This window comes from Martes martes (genome assembly GCF_963455335.1).
Source record: "Martes martes genome assembly, chromosome: 2".
NCBI classification, from domain to species: Eukaryota; Metazoa; Chordata; class Mammalia; order Carnivora; family Mustelidae; genus Martes; species Martes martes.
In genome coordinates, this window is record NC_137889.1 from 70,521,683 (window position 1) to 70,540,889 (window position 19,207).

Consider the following 19,207-nt stretch of genomic DNA (forward strand, 5'->3'; position numbering starts at 1 on the left):
AGTTGTTTGTATATTTAGGGTATTTACCCCGTACCAAATATATCATTAGCAAATATCCTCTCCCATGAAATAAGTTGCCTTTTTCTTTTGTTGGTGGTGTCCTTTACTGTGCAGAAGCTTTCTATTTTGATGGAATCCCAATGGTTTGCTTTTGCTTTTGTTTCCCTTCCCTGAAGGGACATATCTAGAAGAATGTTTCTATGGTTGATGTCAGAGAAATTCCTATTTTCTTCTAGGATTTTTATGGTTTCCAGTCTCGCATTAGGGTCTTTAGTTTATTTTTGTGTATGGTGTTAGGACATTGTCCAGTTTCATTGTTCTACATATAGCTGTCTGATTTTTCCACCAGCATTTATTGAAGAGACTGTCTTTTCCCCATTGTATATTCTTGCCTCCATTGTCATAGATTAATTGACCATACAATTAAAGGTTTATTTCTGGGCTCTTTATTTTCTTCCATTGATTTATATGTCTCTTTTGATGCTAGTACCATACAGTTTTGATTACTACAGGTTTGTAGTATATCTTGAAATCTGGAATAATGATACCTTCAGCTTTGTTTTTCTTAAGATTGCTTTGGCTATTTAGTTGATACAAATATGAGTATTCTAGTTTTGTGAAAAATACTCTTGGTATTGTGTCAGGGATTGCATTGAATCTGTAGATTGCTTTGGGTAATACATTTTGGCAATATTAATTCTTCTACTTCATGAACATGGACTGTCTTTCCATTTGTTTGTGTCATCTTCAGTTTCTTTCATCAGTGTTTTATAGTTTTCAGAGAACAGGTCTCTCACCACTTTGGTTTATTTCTAGGTATTTTATTCTTTTTAGTGCAGTTGTAAATGGGATAGTTTTCTTCAATTCTCATTCTTCTACATCATTATTAGTGTATAGAAATGCTACCGATTTCTGGATATTAATTTTATATCCTGAGACTTTACTGAATTATTTCTTTTGTCTAGTACTTTTTGGTGGAGCCTTCAGGATTTTCTTTGTATACTATCATGTCATCTGCAAATAGTGACAGTTTAACTTCTTTACCAATTTGGATGCCTCTTATTTCTTTTTATAATCTGATTGTTGTGGTTAGAACTTCCTGTTGTGTTGAGTAATAGTGGAAAGAGTGGGCATAACTTGTCTTGTTCCTAATATTAAAGGAAAAGCTCTCAGTTTTTCACCATTGAGTATGATGTTAGCTATGGAGCTTTCATATATGATCTTTATTATGTTGAGGTATGTTCCTTCTAAACCTATTTTGTGGAGAGGTTTTATCATAAAAGGATGTTGAATTCTATAAAATGGTTTTTCTGCATCTATTGATGATCATGTGATTTTTATCCTTAGTTTTGTTAATGCAGTATGTCACATTGATTGATTTGTGAATATTGAACTGTCCTTGCATCCTTGGAATATCGTGATGGATGATCCTTTGAATGTATTGTTGAATGCAGTTGGCTGGGAATTTTTGCATGTTCATTAAGGATATTGGCCTATAGTTTTTTTTTTTTTTTTTCTTTTTATGGTATCTTTGTCTAGTTTTGGTGTGAGGGAAATGCTAGCCTCACAGGATGTATTTGGAACCTTTCCTTCTTCTTCTGTTTTTGGAATAGTTTGAAGAGAATAGGTATTTAATTCTTTAAATGTTTGGTAGAATTCGCTTGTGACTCTATCTTGTTCTGGACTTTTTTTTTTTTTAAGATTTTATTTATTTATTTCACAGAGACAAACACAGCAAGAGAGGGAACACAAGCAGGGGGAGTGGGAGAGGGTGAAGCAGGCATACCGCTGAGCAGGGAGCCAGATGCGGGGCTCGATCCCAGGACCCTGGGATCACGACCTGAGCCAAAGGCAGATGCTTAAGGACTTAGCCACCCAAGCGGCCCTGGACTTTTATTTTTTAAATATAAATTCAATTTATTTACCAGTAATCTGTTCAGATTATCTATTTCTTCCTTACTCAGTTTTGGAAGATTGTATGTTTCTAGGAATATATCCATGTCTTCTAGTTGTCCAATTTGTTAGCATGTGATTTTTCATAGCATTCTCTTATAGTCCTTTGTATTTCTGTGTTGTCAGTTGTTACTTCTCTCTCATTTGATTTTATTAATTTGGGTCTTTTCTCTTTTTTCTTGATGAGTCTGGCTAAGGATTTATCAATTTTGTTTATCTTTTGAAAGAACCAGCTCTAGGTTTCATTGATTTTTGTTCCTATTGTTTTTTCAGTCTCTGTCTCATTTTTTCCTGCTCTGAATTTATTATATTCCTTCCTTTAACTCAGCTTGGGCTTTGTTCTTTTTCTGGTTGCTTTAGGTGCAAGGTTAGATTGTTTATTTAAGCTTTTTCTTGTTTCTTGACATAGGCCTCTGTCACTTTATTTCCGTCTTAGAACTGCTTTTGCTGTGTCCCAGAGATTTTGAAGCATTGTGCTTTCATTTTCATTTGTTTCCATGTATTTTTTGGTTTCTTCTTAGTTTCGTTAACCCATTGGTTTTTTAGTATCATGGTGTTTAGTCTCCATGTGTTTGTTTTTTTTCCAATTTTTATCTTGTGATTATTTCTAGTTTCACACTGTTGTGGTCAGAAGAAAATCCATGGTATGATTTCATTTTTCTTAAATTTACTAAGGGTTGTTTTGTGGCCAAACATGATCTATTCTGGAGAATGTTCTATGTGCACTTGAAAAGAATATGTATTCTGTTGTTTTGGTATGGAATGTTCTGTTTATCTATGATGTCCTTCTGGTTTAATGTGTCATTCAGAGCTACTCTTTCCTTTTGATTTCCTGCCTGGATGATCTAGCCATTGATGTAAGTGGAGTGTTAATGTCCCCTACTATTATTATATTACCATCAGTTTCTCTATGTCCGTTAATATTTGCTTTATGTATTTAAGGTGCTCCAGTGTTGGGTGCATAGAAGTTTACTATTATTATATCCTCTTGTTGGATTGACCCCTTTATCATTATGTAATGCTCTTTTTTTTTAAGATTTTATTTATTTATTTGACAGATAGAGATCACAAGTATGCAGAGAGGCAGGCAGAGACAGAGAGAAGGAAGCAGGCTCCCTGCTGAGCAGAGAGCCCGATGTGGGGCTCGATCCCAGGACCCTGAGATCATGACCCGAGCCAAAGGCAGAGGCTTAACCCACTGAGCCACTCAGGCGCCCTGTAATGCTCTTTTGGTCTCTTGTAGCAGTCTTTGTTTTATTTGTTTTATTTTTTTACATAGAAGTTTACTATTGTTATATCCTCTTGTTGGATTGACCCCTTTATCATTATGTAATGCTCTTTTTGTCTCTTGTTGCAGTCTTTGTTTTTTTTTATTTTTTTTTAAGATTTTTTTTTTTTTTATTAGAGAGAGAGAGAGAGATAACAAGAGAGAGCATGAGCGGGGAGGAGGAGAAGGAGGCTCCCTGCTGAGCAGAGAGCCTGATAAAGGGCTCAATCCCAGGACCCTGAGATCATGACCTGACCCAAAGGCAGACACTTAACTGACTGAGCCACCCAGGAGCCCTTGCAGTCTTTGTTTTAAAGTCTCTTTTGTCTAATATAAAACATTGCTGCCATGGCTTTTTTTCCCTTGCTTCCCTTTGCTCAGTAAATATTTTTCCATCCCTTCATTTCAGTTTATATGTGTCTTTAGATCTGAGGTGACTCTTTTGTAGGCAGCATATAGATGGGTTGTGTGTGTATGTATGTTTTCTTTTTTTTAATCCATCCCACCACCCTATATCTTCTGATTGGACCATGTAAGCCATTTATATTTAAAGTAATTTATATGTATGTACTTATTGCCATTCTGTTGTTTTCTGGTAATTATTGTAGTTGTCTGTTCCCTTTTTCTCTTGCTATCTTTCTTTGTGATTGATGAATTTCTATAGTATTATGTTTGACTTTTTATTTTATTTATTTGTGTATCTATTACAGGTTTTGAGTTTGTGGTTACCATGAGGATCATATATAACATCCTAAGTATACAGCAGTCTATATTAATTTGATGGTAATTTAAGTTCAAACACATTCTTAAAAAACTTTTTTTTCTCCCTCTTACACATTTAATGTATGTGTTATCACATTGTACATCCTTTTCATCATTTTCTTATGTCTAATTTTAGCTATTTCTTTTCAACTTAAAGAATTCCCTTTAACATTTCTTATAAGGCTGATTTAGTAGTAATAAATTCCTTTATCTTTTTTTGTCTAGGAAACTCTATCTTTCCGTCAAATGTGAAGGATAATTTGCCAGGTAGAGTATTCCTTGTTTTAGGTTTTTTCCTTTCAGCATCTTCAATATATTCTACTTTCTTCTGGCTTGCAAAATTTCTACTGATAAATTAGCTGAGAGCTTTATTGGTTTTCCTCATAGGTTTTTTTGTTTCTCTCTTGCTGCCATTAAAAGTCTTTCTTCAGCCTTAACCTCTAACATTTTAATTATTATGTGTCCTGGTATGGACCTCCTTGGAACTCCCTGTGCTTGGACTTGAATGTCTATTTCGTTTCCCAGGTTAGGGAACTTTTTAGCTATTACTTCCTCAAGTAAGTTTTCTATCCCCTTTCTCTTCTTCTTCTTCTTCTGGGACCCCTATAAAGTGAATGTTTGTTTGCTTGGTGTTATCTAAGAGATGCCTAAACCTATCCTTATTTTTAAAAAATTTTTTCTCTTTTTGACATTCGGCTTGGATGCTTTCCATTTCCCTGTCTTCTAGATTACTGATATGTTCTTCCATATCCACTCATCTGTTGATCCTTAAGGGAGCTGTTTTCCTTTAAAGAAGAGTTGAAGAACCATAACATCACTTTGGGGGGAAAATGTCAGAACTTAATATCCAAATAAATAATAGTTTCTTTAAAGTAGAGATATAAATTTAATTAAGATTCTCCATTACACAAAATATCTTGGAACTTTTAGAATTTCACTGACAGCTTATATACCAGTTTCTTTTGATAGCCTTTCTTTGTATGAGTCTTTATTCTGGGTACATTTAGGATTTTTTTTGGACAAAGTTTTAAAGTTTCTTGAAGTCAAGCTTAGTGAATGAAGTGGCAATCAAGATATATTTGTGATCTTACAGTTTTTAGGTATCTCACCATGAAGTAATGAGCTTAAGTTTTTAAAGTGATTTGTAAACTGACTGAATATTTTGAACAAGAATTCTGTTCTAGAATATCTGTCAAAATTATTTTAAAGATACAATTAGTATGCTAAAGTGATTTGAGGATTTGAGATTTTTTAAATGTTGCTTAATTTTAGCAATATAAATTTTTATAAAGTTTATATTCTATCTTGTCAAAAAATTTAATGTTGCACTTAAAAATATATAGAGTACAAGGGCTTGGGAAAGTCAGCATATCAGGCAAATGAGCATAAGCAATGATTATTAAGCCAAGAATGAGGTGAGAATACAAAGTTAATGTTCAAAGGGTCTCTACATTTTGTGAGAATAGGTCATAAATTTGGCGCTTATCTTTCTAGCAAAGCAGGAAACCTAATTAATTACATAAGTCACTGTTCTTGAGACAAAACTTATATCACTCAGAAGTCAGCTATTTTTAGTATTGAAACAAAGAATAATTTCCCCATGATTCTTAAAAAGAGGGTACAATCATATGGTATTCCTCAAATTTTAATAACTTATGGATTCCTTTAAAGAGGATATTTTTTTAAAGATTATTTATTTATTTATTTGACAGATAGAGATCACAAGTAGGCAGAGAGAGAGAAGAGGAGGAAGCAGGCTCCCTGCTGAGCAGAGAGCCCGACCCGGGGCTCGATCCCAGGACCCTGGGATCATGACCTGAGCCGAAGGCAGAAGCTCTAACCTACTGAGCCACCAAGGTGCCCCCTAAAGAGGATATTTTTTAGACTTCAAGAATCTAAGTCCGTAGACCTTAGTGAAAAACTCAAGTCTTAGTCTTTCAAAATATGTCAGTTGAGAACTACTACTGTAAAACAAATGGTTTTCCTTTAAATATTGAAATACTATTTTTGTTTTCAAAATTAATATATAAAATGTAAACATTATCTGGAACTTGAATATTTCTGATTTTATTGAAGTCTTGGACCCTGTTTTATAAAACAGTGCTGTATAGTGAACTAAAAATTATCTTCAGTAATTTTTACAGTATTTGGATTTCATGGGCCTCTTTCTCATAATATGACATAGTGTGATTTAATGGCATGAAGTCAGAGAATGACTCCAGTTAAATTAATCTGAGAAGAATACCAGTCTAGTTATATTCATATTCAGACTGTTTATCCTTCGGGCAGTTCTCCATAAGTATTGTTTCAGTAGTGTGCTTAGGGTTCAACTTTGCTTAACAAATATTTGGAAAACCTTTATTTGGTATTCCTCCTTAAGCTGAGAACAGTTGGCTGAGGCACAGGTTAGAATTGACATGTTTTTTGGATAGTTGAGTGGCTTCAAAAGGATACATGCCTATGTAGGAGGCTGTCTCTCTTATATAGAAACCTCATACATAGAAACAGACACAAGAGTTAGGCAAAATAGGAGATGGAGGAGTATGTCCCAATAAAAGAATAAGACAAAAATCTCAGAAAAAAAGAACTGAAGAAAATGAAGATAAACAGTCTATCTGATAAAGAGTACAGCATAATAGTCATAAAAATGCTGACTGAACTCAGGGGAAGAATGGTTGAACACAATAAGAATTTCAAAAAAGAGATAGAAAATAAAAGAAAGTAGCAATCAGAGAGGAAGAATACATTCACAGAAATGAAAAACACACTTGAGAGAATAAATAGCAGATTAGATGATACTCAGAACACATCAGTGAACTATAAGACAGGATATTAGAAATCATCCAAACTGAATAGCAGAAAGAAAAAGAAAATTAGGATAGTTTAAGAGACCTATGCAACAACATCAAGCATACTAACATTTGCATTACAGGAACTTAGAAGGAGAATAGAGAAAGGGTCAGAAAATTTATTGAAGAAATAATAGCTGGGATGCCTGGATGTCTCAGTTGGTTAACATCTGCCTTCGGCTCAGGTCATGATCTCGGGGTCCTGGATTCAAGCTCCATATTGGGCTCTTTGCTCAGCAGGGAGTTTGCTTCTCCCTCTCTCTGCCACTCCCCCTGCTTGTGCACTCACGCTCTCTCTCTGACAAATGAAAAACTAAAATCTTTTAAAAAAAAGAAAGAAAGGAAGACTAGCTGAAAACATCCCTAGCCTGGGGAAAGGAAACACATCTAGATCCAGGAAGCACAGAGAGTCCCAAACAAGATGATCCCAAAGAGATCCACACTAAGACACATAATAATTAAAATGTCAAAAATGAAAGATAAAGAGAAAATCTTTAAAGCAGCAAGAGAAAAACAGTTACATGTAAGGGAATCCCCATAGACTATCAGCTGATTTTTCATCAGAAATTCTGCAGGCCAGAAGAGAGTCGCATGATATATTCAAAGTGCTAAAAGGAAAAAAACTAACAACCAACAATATTCTCCCAGACAAGGTTAATATTCAGAATTGAAGGGAAGATACATGGTTTCCCAGACAAGCAAAAGTTATAAGAATTCATCACTACTAAATCAGCTTTACAAGGAAATATCAAAGAGTCTTTTTTTAACAGAAAAGAAAAGGTAGGCCTTAACTGGGAATAGGAAATTATATAAAAGAAAAAAATCACACCAGTAGAGGCAAACATATAGGACAGGTAGTGAATCAGTGATTTATAGAGTTAGCATGAGGTTTAAAGACAAAAGTAATAAAATCAACTAAATTTACAATAATTACTTATGGGATACACTAAATAAAAAGATATAAAGTATGACATCAAAAACTTAAACATAACGTGGGAGAGAGTAAAAATGTAGTACTTTTATAATGCTTTCAAAATTAAATACCCACCAGTTTTAAAATAGAGTGGCATATATGTAAGTTGTTATATATGAACTTCACAGTAAACACAAACCAAAAACCTGTAATACATACACACACACACATACAAAAAAAGGGAAAGGAGATGAAATTTAACTCTAAGGAAAGTTATTAAATCATAAGAGAGCAAGAGAAGAAAGGAACAGAGAAGAACTACAGAAACAACAAGAAAACAAAATGACAGATATATACCTGTATATGATTGCTTTAAATGTAAGTAGACTAAACGCTTCACTCAAAAGATAGAGGGTGACGAAGTGTATATTAAAAAAAAAAAAAAAAAAAAAAGTCCCATCTGTATGCTATCTACCAGAGACTGACGTCAGATCTTAAGACACACACAGACTGGGGCGCCTGGGTGGCTCAGTGGGTTAAAGCCTCTGCCTTCGGCTCAGGTCATGATCTCAGGGTCCTGGGATTGAGCCCCGCATCGGGCTCTCTGCTCAGCTGGGAGCCTGCTTCCTCCTCTCTCTCTGCCTGCCTCTCTGCCTACTTGTGATCTCTCTCTCTCTCTGTCAAATGGATAAAAAAAATTAAAAAAAAAAAAGAAATACAAAGTTATTAAAAAAAAAAAGACACACACAGACTGAAAGTGAAGGGATAGAAAAAATTACATGCAAATAGAAATGACAAGAAATTTGGGGTAGTAGAACTTAAGAAATTAAATAGACTTTGAAACAAAGACTATAAGAAGAGACAAAGAAGAATTTTAAGAAATTAAATAGACTTTGAAACAAAGACTATAAGAAGAGACCAAAAAACCCTACCTAATGTAAAGGTGTCCAACAAGAAGATATAACACTTGTAAATATTTATGCACCTAGCATAGTAGCACATAAATACAGGAAGCAAATATTAACCTGAAAAAGAAGAAATTGGCACTAATACAATAATATAGGGACTTTAACACCCCTCTTAAATCAATGGGTAGATTATCCAGACAGGAAATTAATAAGGAAATATTGGCGGTTGAACAACATACTAGACCAGATGGACTTGATAGATATGTACAGAACATTCCATCCCAAAACAGAACATTCTTCTCAAATGCACATGAATCATTCTCCAGAATAGATCCTATGTTAGACCACAAAAAAGTCTCAATACATTTAAGAACTCATATCAAACATCTTTTCTGACCACAATGGTATGAAACTAGAAATCAACTACAGGAAGGAAACTGGAAAAAAACACAAACATGTGGAGACTCCAACATGCTACTAAACAACCAATGGATCAAATGATAGAGGAAATCAGAAAATACCTTGAGACAAATGAAAATGAAAACACAATGCTCCAAAATCTATGGGAGGCAGCAAAAGCAATTATAAGAAGGAAGGTTATAGCAATACATGCCCATTTTAAGAAACAATAAAAAGCTTAAATAAACAGTCTAAACTTACACCTCAAGGAATTAGAAAAAGAACCAAAACCCAAAGTTAGTAGAGGAAAGAAATAGTAAAGATCACAGAGAAAATAAAATGGAGACTAAACAAACAGTGGAAAAGATTAATGAAACTCAAAGTTGGCTATTTGAAAAGATAAAATTGGTAAATCTTTAGCAAAATTCATGAAGAAAAAAAGAGATAGGGCCCAAATAAAATCAGAAACGAAAGAGAAATTATAACTAATACCATAGAAATACAAAGGATCATAAAAGACTACTGCAAACAGCTATACACCAACAAATAGAAAACCTAAAAGAAATGGATAGGTTCCTAGCACAAATAGTCTTCTAATACTAAATGGGGAAGAAATAGAAAATTTGAACAGACTGGTTACAAGCAATGAAATTGAAGAGTAAAAACAAAAAACAAAACTAAACTAAACCTCCCAATAAATAAAAGTCCAGGACCAGACAGATTCACAGGTAATTCTACCAAACATTTTTTAAAAGTTAGTATCTATCATTCTTAAGCTACTGCAGATTATTGAAGAGAAAAGAATGCTTTCAGGCTCTTTTAATGAGGCCAGCATTACCCTGAGACTGAAATCAGAAAAAGACACTACCAATAAAAAGAAAGTTATGGCCAGTATCCCTGGTGAACATAGATGTGAATCCTCAACAAAATATTAGCAAAATAATTCAACAGTACATTAAAAGGATCATACACCATGATCAAGTGGGATTTATTCTGGGGATGGATGGATAGTAGAGTATTCACAAGTCAATCAGTGTGACACACCACATTAACAAAACACAGTATAAAAGGCAGGATCATCTCAGTAGATGCAATAAAAACATTTGATAAAGTTCACTATCCATTTATAATATAAACTTACAAGAAAATGGATATAGAGGGAAGGTATCCCAATATAATAAAGGCTATAAATGATAAACCCACAGTAAGCATCATCATACTTAGTGGTAAAAAGTTAAAAGCTTTTCCTCTAAGATGAGGAACAAAACAAGTATGCCCACTTTTAGCTTTTTTATTCAAGATAGTATTGGAAGTCCTAGCCACAGCAGTTGGACAAGAAAAGGTAATAAAAGGCATCCAAATTGGAAAGGAGTAAAACTGTTACTTTTCCCAGATGAAAGGATACTATATAGGGAGAACTTTAAAGCCTCTGCCTCGAAACTATTAGAAATAATAAATGAATTCAGGAAAGTTGCACAATACAAAATCAATATACAGAAATCTGTTGTGTTTCTCTCTCTCTTTTAGTTTCAAGTTTTTATTTAAATTCTAGTTAGAACATATAGTGTAATATTAGTTTCAGGAGTAGAATTTAGTGATTCATGACTTACATATAACATGAAGTGCTCATCACAAGTGTGTTTTTTAATACTTATCACCCATTTAATCCATGCAGCCACCTACCTCCCCTCCAGCAACCCTCAGTTTGTTCTCTATAGTTAAGAGTCTGTTTTATGGTTTGGCTCTTCTTCTCCCGCTATGTTCATCTGTTTCATTTCTTGAATTCCTCAGATGAGTAAAATCATATGGTATTTGTCTTTCTCTGACTTATTTCACTTAGCATAATATACTCTAGTTCCATCCACGTTGTTGCAAATGCCAAGATTTCAGTTTTGTTTTGTTTTTTAAATGGCTGAGTAATATTACTGGAAGTCCTAGCCTCAGCAGTCAGACAATAAAAAGAAATCAAAAGGCATCCAAACTGGCAAGAAGTCAAACTTCCACTATTTGCAAATGACATGATACTCTATATTGAAAAATCCAAAAGGTCCCACCAAAAAATTGTTGGAACTGAAACATGAATTCAATAAAATCTCAGGATACAAAATCAACATACAGAAATCTGTTTCATTTCTATATACCACTAATGAAGCAGCAGAGAGAGAAATCAAGGAATCAGTCCCATTTACAATTGCACAAAAAAAAACACAAGATACCTAGGAATAAACCTAGCCAAAGAGGTAAAAGATCTGTACTCTGAAAACTTATATATAAAACACTTATGAAAGAAATTGAAATGTTGTGTTTCTATGCATTAATAACAAACTTTCAGAAAGAGAAATTAAGAAAGTAATCCCATTTATAATTGCACCAAAATGAATAAAATACCTAGGAATAAATTTAACCAAGGAGGTGAAAGACCTATACTTGGAAAAAAATAAGACATTGATGAAAAAAATTGAAGATGACACAAATAAATGGAGAGATACTTTGTTCAAAATCAGTTGGAAGAATTAATATGTTAAAATATGAGTATTAGCAAAGGAAACTACAGATTCAGTGCAATCCCTATCAAAAATTTTATATACAATCACAAAAGACCTTGAATAGCCAAAGCAGTCTTGGAAAAGAAGAAAAAGGTATCTCTTTTATTCCCTGATTTTAAACTATCCTGCAGAGCTGTAGTAATCGAAACTAGCACAAAAACAGAAACATATTATCAATGGAACAGAATAGAGAGCCCAGAAATAAAGCCATGCTTATATGCTTATAAGTTCAATTAACCTACAAAAAAGGAAGAAAGAAATTGCAGGGGAAAGACAGTCTTTTTACTAAGTGGTATTGGGAAAACTGGAGAGCTACATGTAAAAGAATGAGACTGGACCATTTTCTTACACCATACATAAAAATATACTTAAAATGGATTAAAGACTTAAAATCATATCTGAAGCCATAAAACTTTGAGAATAAAACATAGGCAGTAAGTTCTTTGACACTGGTCTTAGCAATAGTTTTTTGGATCTATCTCCTTGGCAAGGACAAGAAAAGCAAAAATATACAAGGGATCCACATCAAACTAAAAAGCTTTTGCACAGAAAAGGAAACCATCAACAAAATGAAAAGGCAACCTCCTGAATGGGAGAAGATTTTTTAAAAAGACATATTCAATAAGGGATTAACATCTGAAATATATAAAGAACTCATAAAACTCCATACTAGAAAAAAACCCAAACAATTGATTTTAAAAAGCTGAGGACCTGAATAGCCACTTTTCCAAAGAAGACATATGATAGCCAACAGGCACATGTAAAGATGCTCCACATCACTCACCATCAGGGAAAAGTCAAAACCACGAAGAGATACCACCTTAAACCTGTCAGAATGGCTTTTATGAAAGAGACAGGAAGTAGCAAGTGACAAGGAGGTAGAGAAAAGGGAACTTTTGGTGGAAATATAAATTGGTACAGCCATTATGGATAACAGTATGGAGGTTCCTCAAAATATTAAAAATTGAACTGCCATACAATCCAGCAATTCCATTTCTAGGTATTTATCCAAAGAAAATGGAAATACTAAATCAATGGAGTTGGCTGGCTCAGTTGGTAGAGCATATGATTATTGATCTCTGGGTTATAGGTTCAAACTCCAAGTTGGGTGTAGAGATTACTTAAAAATTAAAAAAAAACATTCAAAAAGACATATGTACTCATATTTTCATTGCAGTAATATTTACAGTAGCCAAATATGGAAGCAACCTAAATGTCCATAGATAGACAAATGGATAAAGATGTGGCAAATATACACAGTGGAATACTACTTAGCCAACAGAAAGAGTGAATTCTTGCCATTTGCAACAACATGGATAGACCTAGAGGGTATTATGCTATATGAAATAAATCAGAGAAATTCAAATGTCATATGACTTTACTTATATGTGGAACCCAAAAAAACAAATGAAACAGAACAGAAACAGAAACAAATTTATAGATACAGAGAACAAACTAGTGGTTGCCAGCAAGGAGGGAAGATGGGGGGGATGGATGGAATAAGTGAAGAGATTAAGAGGTACAGTCTTCAGTTATAAAAGAAGACAAGGGATATAATATACAGCATAGGGAATATAGTTAATAATATTTTAACAGCTTTATACAGTGAAAGACGGTAACTAGACCTTGTGGTGACCGTTTTGTAGTATATATAAATATCAAATCAGAATGTTGTACACCTGATACTGATATAATCCTGTGTATCTGTTAGTCTTCAATCTAAGAAAAAAGAAAAAGGAGCAATATTGAAATTTCATACAAATTCATATCACACAAATGAAAGGGGAATGAAGATCCTGAAGTTCTGTATCATAAAGCCTATCAGTATTTCCTTTAGCCTAGAAAAAGTACAAAGCAGTTAGTCAAATGCTTACCTTAGAAGCCTTTTAAAAAATATCTTACTGAAGCCCCTAAAATATTACAACTTACTCATATGTAAAAATTATAGATACTAATATATAAACTCACTAAACTTGTTGTAAAATGTATATGGAACTATACAAATAAATTGCTGTTTTGTATCGTTAATCTTAAACAGTTAAATGTTGGACAGTGATTGGGTTTAGAATAACTATTTCAAAGTCATTCTTACTGAAAATACTTAGACCCTAGATCTAGTTGTCTTACAGATTGTTCTTTTAGGCCACATTAAGAGATAATAATTAAACCATGTGATCTGCATATGGTACTTACACACTTTGATATTCTGTTTTAGAGGAGGGTGAGATTAATGAAGGGAGAGGATAGGTAAATTATATCCAGTTCATGCAAAAATGGTGTCAGTGTCATTAAGAAATCAGTTAAAAAGAAGATTATCTAAAATACCTTTCCATATTACTTAACTGAAAATAATGAGTCCTCAAAAGATGGCCTCCTCTCTTTAGCTGCCTGATATTGTTAGAATATGGGTTTGGTAAGCATCTACAACCACAGCTATTAGTAAAATTAATGCCAATTAGTCCATAGCTAAGTATTATCCAGAGTCAGAAGTCAAGTAGAACGAGCAAAATGTGTAAGTTATTTCACATTAGTCTTAAAAAATTCTTCCACAAGGGAAAGGATTATAACTGTGGTCGGCAGTAGAATGGCAAAGGCCACCAAGTCCTCATATAGAATATCAGTCTTGGCAGTCCATACCTGTAGACCTTCCTTCCACATTTATTTTAGATAAACTATTGTGCTCTACTTATGTAATAGAGTTCTCTATAGTAGTTAAAACAAATGAACTAAATTTTCATCTGTCAGTATGGATAAGCCCCACAAATATGTTGACTGGAATAAGTAGGGCAGAGTACCATACCATTTATATAATGTTTAAAGGCAATATTATTTGGGTGTGCATATATGCAATAAAAGTAAAAAACCTTGAGAAGAAAAGACACACATCAGTTTAGAGTATTGATAAAGCCCTTGGGCAAGAAGAAAGGACAGTAAGATTGGAAAAGGGTACTTTCAATCCATAATGTGGTTTTCTTAATATCCCAAATCAATATGACCCCAAATTAACTTTTATTAATTCTAAGTATTAGGTACATGAGTGTTCTTTCTATTTGAAACATTTTGAAATTGTAAAAAATAAGTAACTTATAGTATGGAGTGATAACATTGGATATAACATTGGAAGCAATAAAATATGTGTTCCATCAAGTAGTGATCCAGCAATATTGGAAGAAATAAAAGACTTAAAGTAATTCTTCCTAGAGCAGAGGACATCGGAGTTAGATTTTGAAAGATGAATGGGAGTTTATCTTAACATCAGTATGTTTACTTAAACATAGAAGCATGCAAAATATATTAGGGGATCTATAGCCAAGTCAGTGTTACTAAAGCATATATTCTAGGGACAGTTGGAGAAGATGTAGCTAAGACTAGAAATATTTAGGTCAAATCATGAAGGGATTTGCAGTCCACATAAGGAACATGGGTTCTATTCTGAGCTATTGGGGAGGTGTAGTGGGGAGTTTTCAGTAGTGCAGTGACTTGAGTTGACACTTGGATTTTAATGAAAGATCACTTTTGCTCCAGTGTGGAAGATAGTGATTTATAGCTATATAGGATTAAACCAAGCAGTCTGTTTAATTTATTCAACTATTTTTTTTAAATAAAGAAAAATTGGAAGCAACCAATGTGTTTATAAGTAGAAATGGTTAATTTAATTGTGCCTTATCTATTAAAAAAATACTATGCAGCCACTGAAACGGACATGGAGTATATCCATGATTTATTCTTTCTCATCATATTGTAAAATTTTCATCATATGTAAAAGTTGAAAGAATTTCACATTTATCACCCATATACTCAGCACCTAGATTCTGCCACTAACATTTTATAATCTTGCTTTATCACTTATTTATCTATTCTTCCATATCCATTATGTGCTTTAAGGAGGAAATATACAATTTAAAATGTTAGATTTTGGAAATTTGTTATTTGCATAGAATTATTAACATTGGCTGTTTTAATTCTAAGTATTAGGTACATGAGTGTTTTTGGCTTATAGGCTTTTTGTTTCCCACTTTATTCTTCATTGTACTATTTGAATATTTTCCACTGAGTATGTGATAGTAAATAATATTAAGTGATATTCAATATAAACTACACTTAAAACTACATTAAAGCTCTTTTCCTTTAGCATAAAAAAGAATTAGTTTTTTACTAAGTAGGTACAGTTTGATTTGCAATGAAGTGAATTAATTTTTTTTCTTTTTCACAGATAATGATGAATAATCATCAGAACATTTCTTAATTCTCAACTGTATGAAAGCATTTACATTTGGCTCATCAGAAAAGCAAGCTGCAGTGGGAAATGTAGCAGTTTTCTACAAATACCAGATTTAAGATTGGCATGCTGATTGCATGAAAAAGAGAAATATACCATTTTTCAATTAAGATTCTAGTATTTTATCTACTTTATTTTGTTCATGGAGTTCTATAGTAACTGCCTACAGAATATATACTTTATTCAATTATGCAGCCAAAGCATAAGAGACATCGATCCAGAACTGGACTTAATGGTTCTGAAAAAGATTTACCAATGCAGTAAGGTAACTTTGAGCAAATGTCCTTAAGTTGAGAGAATTACTTAAGTTATGAAAAGCTTGCCTATGGTTTTTCATTTAATTAAGCATGACCTTTTTTTCTGTCTACATGTTTTCATAGTCAGCAATTTGGTATTAAATAACCTTATTAAGGGCTCTATTTAAATCTTTACATTTTGAAGATGGAATTTGTAGCCTTAAAGTTTATATTCTCCATCCTTCTTCAACCAGTGTGTCTGTCTCCTTGAACTAGCTCAGTGGAACAGGCTGTAGAAGTCAGTCTTAGAGATCATTGAAAAATTTGATTATGGAAAAATGGCAAAATCATATTTCCTGGTATTTAAAAAGTTCTTTAATTACTTCTCAAAGACCAGAATCAGGAATATTATATTGAGAACTTAGTTTATGAGTTTTAACATTGGCATTGCATATATCATAAAGTTGCCCCCTTTTTTCCCCCATTTTCTCTCATGTATATGCTTCCAAGGCAATACAGAAAAAGGAACTGTTTTTATTTTGACACTGTGACAGTTTGGGTAACTAGCATTCCAAAGATAGGAGATGTTTGCCTCTTTTATTTCCATTATGGTCATTAAAATGATGGTTACACAGCTTCAATTGCAATATGCCAGGTATTATATGCTTTCATTAGTGATATCTAAAGTCCAGATGCTTTTAGTAATAAAAGCATAATTTTTGAAACCCAGAGTACATAGCGTGATTGGCATAATCTATAATTTGAACAGTAAAATCTTATCTTGCAGCACTATCAGTACTATTCTAACTTTATGATGTAAATTATTTCTAACATCCAAAACTAAATACTTGATTTTTATATGTTTGTTTATTTTATATTACTATTAAATTTTTATTCTCTACCTGAAGTATGCTATCAGTTGTCTTTTATTTATTTGCCCTATTCTTAATAGAATGCTTTTACAATGAGCTGAGAATACTTTTGTTTGTTTTATCTGATGATTTCCACTATTTTTTTCAAGGAAAAATTTGAATTCTGCACTTTAATTCTCTACAATCCTGAAAAATGAGAATGATCTTTTCTAATTCTTAGCCTATTACAACTATTAGAAAAGCAACTAAGGATATAACACAATAGAAAAGTTGTTTAACCATATTTCAAAAGATGTCGTTTATATATACAAGGTTAGGGATGACAAATAGGGTTTGTGCCATCTCCAGTCAGTTGATAGTGAGTGGCTCTGGAGTGTTATTATGGAAAGCTTTTGCCAATGGGAAGAGAGCTATTATTGTTTAATAAGGTCTATAATAAGTGTTCAAAATGAAGTGTGGAAGTATCTGTACATTGAGAAATTAGAGCTAAAATGGCAATGAGGATAATTTAGTATTACCTCCATTTAACAAGCAAAGACATTTGAATTGTAACATGAATGAAGTCACTTGTATAAAAGCTCAGAGTCAGACTAGTTCCAGGTCAATATTGTGCTATTAGCACACTGGTCTTTTAAATTATTTCACCTGGAGAATGAAAAAAGAATAAATTCAATAGGAAAAAGTATATTTAGCATTAATACATTAAGAATTCAGCAGAGATTTCCTGTTCCTAGGAATAATACACTATTGTAATTAACCTTCCTGTTGAAAAATTTTTAATGCTAAGTAAAGGGCTTTTTCCTCATAAATTGAAAAATACTCTACCTTTTATCACTTCATTGATGATGGATCTTTAAAGATCACATGTCTGTGTGTGTGTATCTGTAATACACATCTAAAAATACAGAAGGTGGGACACCTGGGTGGCTCAGTCAGTTAAGCATCTGCCTTTGGCTCAGGTCATGATCCCAGGCTCCTGGGATCGAGCCCCACATTGGGCTCCCTGCTCAGCTGGGAGCCTGCTTCTCCCTCTCCCTCTGCTGCTCCCCCTGCTTGTTCGTTCTCTCTCTCTCTCTCTCTCTCTCTCTGTCAAATGATAAATAAAATACTTAAATAAAAATACAGAAGGTGTCAGAAGATGAATTGCAAGACCAAAGCTTAGGAGAAAGTCTCAACCCAGGGACTAGCGAATATTGGAGAGAAAAAAAGGTAGTTTTGATCTGAAAGTATCCAATATCTTACACTTCGATATAATGGCTCACGGAGCAAAAGAGGTAAAAGATGAGGCCAAGTGCCCATCCAGGTTGGAGAATCCTGTAGGAAACCCTACATTAAGATGGAACTGCAGGGGCACCTGGCTGGCTCAGTGGGTTAAGATGGAACTCCAGAAGCTTATATCTTCACAATAAGGGAGAACTAGAACTAAAGCCAACCCCAAATTCAGGGACTGTAGGAAAATAAAAGGACAAAAAGAAGTCTTAAGAAGTTGTGATGACAAGCCAGTCTTTAAGTGCTTTTGTATCTTGAGAACCAAAATCTGAGTGGGCCATGTAACTTTAAAATCAAACATAATTTGAAATGGTTCCCAACTGGTAGTACCCCCATGAATCAGGCAGAAGCCATTCCAATGCCTCTTTGAAGGAAGACATTTATTTTATATCTTATAAAGTGCCAAAAGTAAATTTTGAAGACAATGATGGACACAGGGCAAAAGTACACAATCAATCAATCAAGGAGGAGATAGGGACAGGATCTGCCCAGACGTTAGTATGAAGTTATCAGAGTTGTGTTTTAAGAGAGCTATACTTACTGGGTTTAAAAAATGATCAACAAACTTGAAAATATCTGCATGGAAAGAAAAACTAAAAAGTTTCTTAATATACATTTGAAGAAACAAATAGAACTCATTTACATGAAAATTACCAATAGCCAAAGTTTTAAAACATGGTGGACATGTGGACAAAACAGTGGACATGCTTGGCAATAAACTATGCATGGCAGAAAACAGAAAGAAATGGAAGAAATTATCCATGATATAGCACAGAAAGAAAAAATGTGGAAAATACAGAAGGTAAGAGACTGATTCAGTGAGAATGTCTAGTATATATTTGATTGGAGCCCTAGAGAAGAAGGAAGAATGGGATAAAGTTAATTGTAGAAATAAAGACTAAGAATTTTTCTGAGCCATTGGAAACACCAATCCACAGATTGAAGAAACCCAGT

At 33.5% G+C, this 19,207-nt stretch overlaps 1 protein-coding gene across 1 annotated transcript in view; it reads left to right on the forward strand.

Annotated features, from left to right (window-relative positions):
- NEK1 (NIMA related kinase 1) overlaps nucleotides 1-17,017 on the forward strand; it is a 206,528-nt gene extending 189,511 nt beyond the window's left edge. Inside the window, exons 35-37 of the mRNA XM_080796317.1 lie at nucleotides 3,931-4,003; nucleotides 4,208-4,249; nucleotides 15,811-17,017. Of these exons, the coding sequence (XP_080652443.1) occupies nucleotides 3,931-4,001 (71 nt within the window). The 3' untranslated portion in view covers nucleotides 4,002-4,003; nucleotides 4,208-4,249; nucleotides 15,811-17,017. The remainder of the gene's footprint in view (nucleotides 1-3,930; nucleotides 4,004-4,207; nucleotides 4,250-15,810) is intronic.
- Nucleotides 17,018-19,207: the final 2,190 nt, after the last annotated feature.